Source organism: Pavona decussata, unplaced genomic scaffold (assembly GCF_977016875.1).
Source record: "Pavona decussata unplaced genomic scaffold, jaPavDecu1.1 SCAFFOLD_56, whole genome shotgun sequence".
NCBI classification, from domain to species: Eukaryota; Metazoa; Cnidaria; class Anthozoa; order Scleractinia; family Agariciidae; genus Pavona; species Pavona decussata.
In genome coordinates this window covers 383,900-390,000 of record NW_028145478.1, presented here as the reverse complement: position 1 = coordinate 390,000, position 6,101 = coordinate 383,900, and the positions used below count along the sequence as shown (strand labels likewise).

Genomic DNA, 6,101 nt, shown 5'->3' with positions numbered 1-6,101 from the left:
CAATGAGATGCCAAGGCTAGGAGTTTAGTCAGGCGAAGAAAACAAGTCGATGTTACAAATGCTGCAAAGTTACAATTCCAAAGATAAATACAATTACAGACATACTACATAACAAGAGCCAGCTTAGTTAAAACAGCTAATACCTCCCCTAGAAGGGATATTTTTGTCCTCTTTTGTTCTAGTCGTCCTGAGGAAAGAATGACCGAATCAGCCGAATTGTTTGAACTTTGTCGAATTTTCGAAACGTGTGTTGTCTCAGTGTAAACTAAAATTCGCGCTACTCTTCGAAAAGCCGTGCGAATATTCGAGCGAAATATCGTTGAGAACAGCGAAGTTTCGAGACTGCTTATCTAAAGTTCGGGTAAAAATTCGCTCTTGAATAAACGTTCGACAACGTTGCTGCAAATAGGAAACAAGTATGACATCTGTTTAACGCTTTGGAATTGCACAAATACAGTGAGCTGTTGTGTAAACACTACAAAAAGTGACGACTTTCATTTTACTTGTTATCTTATAGCGACCGGTCCACTTTAGAAAAGATCAAGACATAGGAGTTCTTATGCTCCTTGATTCTTCGCGTTATTTTTCCATTGGTTTTCAGTTTTGTTCCTATTTGCATAGACTTGTATGTTTTACGCACCTGAACACAAAATTCAATGATCTGACAAGTTCAGCCGCAAATATAAGGGGGTCGTCTGGGACATGAAGTGTTTACATCCGAAAAAGAGTATAGTGAGATGACACAAGCAAGTTATCTTTTTGCCTAGTGAGGTATTGATGAGAATCGGAGTTGAGGATGAAAAGGGATGAAAGAGGAATGGGAAACAGTTTCTGCATATGAAGGAATATAAAGCAAGGGACGTTATGTCTGAATATAGTATTTCAACCTGTTATTTTTTTTGTTAAAGTTATTTTTCTGAGAGGACACAATTTTTCGAATTTAACAACGTTAGATCTTCCCCACAAGGGGATTTCCTGTGGGGTGCCTCAAGGCTCTATTCTTGGTTCCTTATTTTTTATCCTGTATGTTAATGATTTGAACAATGCTCAGCCCTGTTTGAAGCAATCTTGTTTGCTGATTTTACAAACCTATTTATCTCCCATAATGATCCTGTTTGCCTAATTAACACATTAAATAGAGAATTAAACAAATTGTCAACCTGGTTTGCAGCAAACCGGCTCTCCTTGAATTTAGCCAAGGCTAATTTTATGGTATTCAAGCCTTGGCAAAAGAAGCAATTCTTTGAATTTCAAGTTTTCATAAATGAGCAGCCTATCCTTTGTGTTTCTGAGGCCATGTTTTTGGGTGTTTTATTCCGGGTTTATTAGATGACAATTTGACCTGGAAATCTTATATATCCTTAACAGCAAATAAATTATCCAAATCTATAGGTACCCGGCATAGTAAATCGAACCCAAACGAACTAAATTTCAATCGAACTCAATCCACGGATTAAGTTCGATTAAGGTCGATTGAGTTCGATTTACTATCCCGGGATAGGTATTATTCATAAATCTGGGTTTTATCTCTCTACTGACTCCCTTCGTACTTTATACAATTCTATGATCCTTCTGTTAGGGAAACTTTGGTCGATATTTATTGTACTCATATTCGAATTTATAGGGAATATTTCATATTTATCCAAGTATATTTTGTGGCTTAAGGTTGTGTTATTATTGGTTCTATATCGTATATTGTTCAATTTGTAAAGGACAATGGTAACCTTAGTTTCCGTTTTAGCTTTTCAGTAATTTGCCGAGCAGTGCAAGTGTGCTTGAAAACCTTATCATGTTTGTTACTAAAGGGAAAATAATTTGAAAAGCCAACAGTAGCTATGCTAGGAAATATTTTCAAATTATCTTCGTTGACCTGAATAAGGTTAATCAACTTGGAATTTCTAGAAGTGTTACTTGAAGTAAATTGGTTTCGGTTGAAATGAATACTCTTGAAATGAGCTCCGTTCTGTAATTGCGTTTTCAGGAGTATTCAATAGGATAACCTTTTAGTTATGAATACTAAGTGAGTTTCTTTGTGAACTGTAATGACGGTAATTACGCAGCAAAAGCAGTTCACTGACACCTCGGAAAACTCATTATCTACGTTAACACACCTCAAGAACTTTAACTTAGGACAGTTGAATAAGACAAGTTCTCCTTGATTAACAAGTGTAGTCGTCAGTGAGGTTTTGGTGCTAAAACTTGGCTTTTTAATCTACGCGTTATTCAAAGTACTACCACGTCCTCTGTAATTACTTTTCACATTCACACGTATTGTATTCTGTTAACAATGGATACTTGTACAAATCATATATATATACAACTCTGTAAGTAACGCTAAGGGATTATATCAGCGATTACATCGGTGATTACATGTTTACAACCTTGCTGTTGGCGAACTTATGTCAGTTCGCCTTCGAGAATAAACTACTGTTGGAACCAAAGGTGAAGTTGTCGCTGTTAATTCTACATCCAGTTGCGGCTAGATCTTGATACCTCAAGGGAGTGACGGCCCTTCCTCGCAAGCGATCTCTCCTTGAGTTAATCTTCCCCAAGAAGTTGCCACAGAAGTTTTCCCGTTGAAGTTCAGAATAGCCCGAAACGTTCCCGTTCGCTTAGAGTGGAAAAGCCTCCCGTCACACATCCATATTTATATTATTGCAATTTAGCTTGGGCTGGTACCTATAAGTCAAACCTTCAAAGAATTGTAACCTTACATAAACGTGCGTTAAGAATAGTAAGCAATTCTACATACATTGCCCATACTGGCCCTATTTTTAAGGAACTTAAACTCTTAAAATTTCATGATATCCATTCGTTTCAATTAGGTATTTTTATGTTTTCATTCAAGAACTCTACACTCCCCTCCAAATTCAATAACTTTTTTTTTACTGAATAGCCAAATCCAAATACTAGGAATGCTCAGTCCTTCCGCTTGCCACTGTGCAGAACGGACACCAGGAAGTTTTCAATTTACTTTCAAGGTCCAAAGTTTTATAATTCGCTAAATTCTGACATAACTAGTTCTCCCTCCTCCGCTTCTTTTAAAAGAAAGCTTAAAGAATTTCTTCTCTCTATGTATTAACTTCTGTAAGGCTGTAATTCTTAACTTACTTACTTAATATGTGTGCGTGTGTGTGTGTACGTGTGTGCGGTCAAAATTAATTACCATAAGTCCATATTTGTAATTGTAATATAAGATTAGTTATTTTAAGTGAGGAACCCTGACTTGTTATAAGCCTTGTGGTTTCTTTCAGGTTTTCTCGCCATTTATTTTCTTTCATCAATTTTCTTAATTTTTTTCCACCTGCAAATGTTGTGTATATGGCAAAATAAATATTGTATTGGATTGTATTGTAAGTTAAAGTTTTGTTCGTATGTTTCAGTTTAAACCTTCGCCTGGTCATCTTCTCAGCTTTGTTAAGCAACGTTCAGCCCTCCCGGGTAGCATGTAGTGTGACATTAAGTGAAAAGAGTTTGAAATAGATTGCGTGTATTAGAAGTGCTTGCCTCCGGCGGTTACATCGGTTTATGATGATTTTTACTTCAACCAGACGAAACCTTCTTGTGTTCCTCTCGCGCAGACGCTCTTTTGGCTCGTCACACAATCTTTCCTCCCCAAGATTGAGTGACAAGCCAAACTGACAGCGTTTGCAAGGGAGGCTACTTTACTGTGACCACTGCCAAAAATCGAAACTTACAAATGTTATTACACACATTTTCACCCCATTTTTTGTCTTTTATTACACTACGTATGCATCCTCTGACGATTATAGACTGTCCATTTTTACGCACGTCATAAAAATGCGTCACATCGAGCTGAAAATACGACAAGCGTAAACTTCGATTAGCAAACAGCAGCTGGCAAAAATAAACTACAACACTACATAAAACAACCTTTTCGTCCAAGCCTACACCATAGTTCACTAATGTCTTAATCAGACGATATTTCTCTTCACTTTAGCTGCAGAATATAGAATATTACTGGCGGTGAAATGATTGATAATGAAACAGTTCCTCGGCTCAGCTTGCAATCAACAAACAAGAGCGCACAACAAAAGATTTCAACGAGTAACCCTGATGGATTAACAACAAACTACACGAGCTAACCCAAAATTCGCTGACTTTTCTTAATTAAATTTCAATCTTGCCATCCGTTGCCAAAGATTGTGCGCACTAACAGAGAAATTGCTCACAAAACTGGACCATTATTTTAACTTTCCGTTGACACCTATGTGCTCCACACTGAAAATCGCTAACATTTTCCCTTAAATGGTCGGAACACTCCCTTAATTAATAAACTGTAAATATTTTAAAACTCCGCGTTGGAGAGTAAGCACACATACTGACCAAACGTTTGTCGAGTACAAGTGATTAAGTTTCAGTTTTGGTTTTCCACCTTCTGGAAGTACTTGTAATAGGCCTGGATCACGTTCTCTTTCAGCTTGTGAAACACCCTTGGTGCAACCCTGGAGACCAGCCACTCGATGCCAGTACTTGGAAGCCTTCCGTTGTAGTTGTTGTTTGTTAATCCAAACACCTGACACTTTGTTTGTGGTTCTTTCTCGTCTGGAATCGCAACGTAGAAATTGCCGCCATTTGTCGCTCTGACAAGATTCTCTCCACCCTCCGGCTTGGAAAAGTGAGTGGCGTTTTTCACAAACATTGCAAACGCTTTTTTGCCATACCAATCGACTTCTCTAGTGGGCGAGACAAACAGAACGAAATCTCGATCGCTCAGAGGCCAAGATAATTCAGCTCGCGTGAATACGATGCGCCCCTCATCCGGTGTGACTTCCAAAGTTTCAAGGTCTTTGAAAGCTTCATCCCATTTGGTACGCAAATCCATGTTTGAAGGGTGAATCATTTCAGCGAATTTCTCCGCAGACATTGGCATATCTTGAAACATGAAGAGTGTTTTGACTGGGACCTCTTCTTCTGGGAATGTTTTACTCCATGAGTTGAATCCGGGAACTTTGTACCTACTATTCCAACCGCCTTTCTCCAGGTCTTCCTTGAACCACTTGGCTCTATCAACCTCTTTCTGGAAGTCTAAGGATGGAAATAATTGTTGTTTGGACTGCATAGCAACGAACTCAGCAAACCTGCGAAAACAGGGCACACGGAACAATCATCTGCTGTATATCACTTGATTGAGACATATCAACGGGCAGTTTGCCACTTGCAAATTAAGTGGGACTTACGATGGCCCACAACTGAAACAGCAAAAGAAATTAGCCCACGGCAAAATAAATTACCTCGCGGCAAAAGAAATTAGCCCACGGCAAAAGAAAATAACTCACGGTAAAGGAAATTAGCTCGCGGCAAAAGAAAAGAGCTCACGGCAAAAGAAATTAGCCCACGGCAAAAGAAAAAAGCTCACGGCAAAGGAAATTAGCTCACGTAAAAAGAAAAGAGATTACGGCAAAAGAAAATACTTAGCTCTCACAGTTACAGAGCGGAGCGAAGTGATAACAAAAACACAGCCGTAACTAAAGCAGGCTAAGCCCTCAATTTCACGCATTGCATAGCTCAGCTCCCTAAGAAGCTACAATGCTAAAGAAAGGATCAAAAGACAAATAGCCGTGAAAAGAAACACAACATCTTGACACAAAAATAAAAAAAAGGGCCCGGGAATACAAAAACTGCAAGATAAAGATTATTTGTTCGTTTGATATAACAGGTCATTACAGTGATCCTATGTGAAAATATAACTGATTCACTTAGTATGAATATTCCCTGCTGTCTTTGTTTCATGTTAAAGATTATTGCACGGCTCAAATCCTGTCCTTACAGTAGGTAACAAGAGAGGCTGTACTTTCACCAAACGCACTGAAACGAGCCAAACCAAACCTGTAACAAATGCCTCAAAGGGCATAACAACGACAGTCGCTAAACAGAAACAACAAGAGGTCTAACAAACAGAACGCATAACCCAGACCCCGCCGGACCTTTGAATACAAAACATGCGGCAAATTCAATCAGTGCTTGATGTGCGATCTCACTTCAACCCACTGAAACTTTCCAATACACGCACTTCTCTTCATGTCACCCCACTGGTGTCAAAAGAGGATTTGCTAAAGTGAAGGTCCTTAGACTGCTAA

The 6,101-nt window shown here is 38.7% G+C and overlaps 1 protein-coding gene across 1 annotated transcript; it reads right to left on the bottom strand.

Moving 5' to 3' along the window:
• Positions 1-4,316: 4,316 nt before the first annotated feature.
• On the bottom strand, positions 4,317-5,274 carry LOC146480013 (uncharacterized). Its single transcript, XM_085110072.1, has one exon. It carries the CDS (start codon positions 5,081-5,083, stop codon positions 4,379-4,381), a length of 705 nt encoding a protein of 234 aa, XP_084966198.1. The 5' UTR covers positions 5,084-5,274; the 3' UTR covers positions 4,317-4,378.
• Between the last annotated feature and the right edge of the window lie 827 nt (positions 5,275-6,101).

Bases quoted from the DNA above. Each gene is read 5' to 3' on its own strand.
- LOC146480013 (XM_085110072.1), bottom strand. From the start codon at position 5,083: ATGCAGTCCAAACAACAATTATTTCCATCCTTAGACTTCCAGAAAGAG.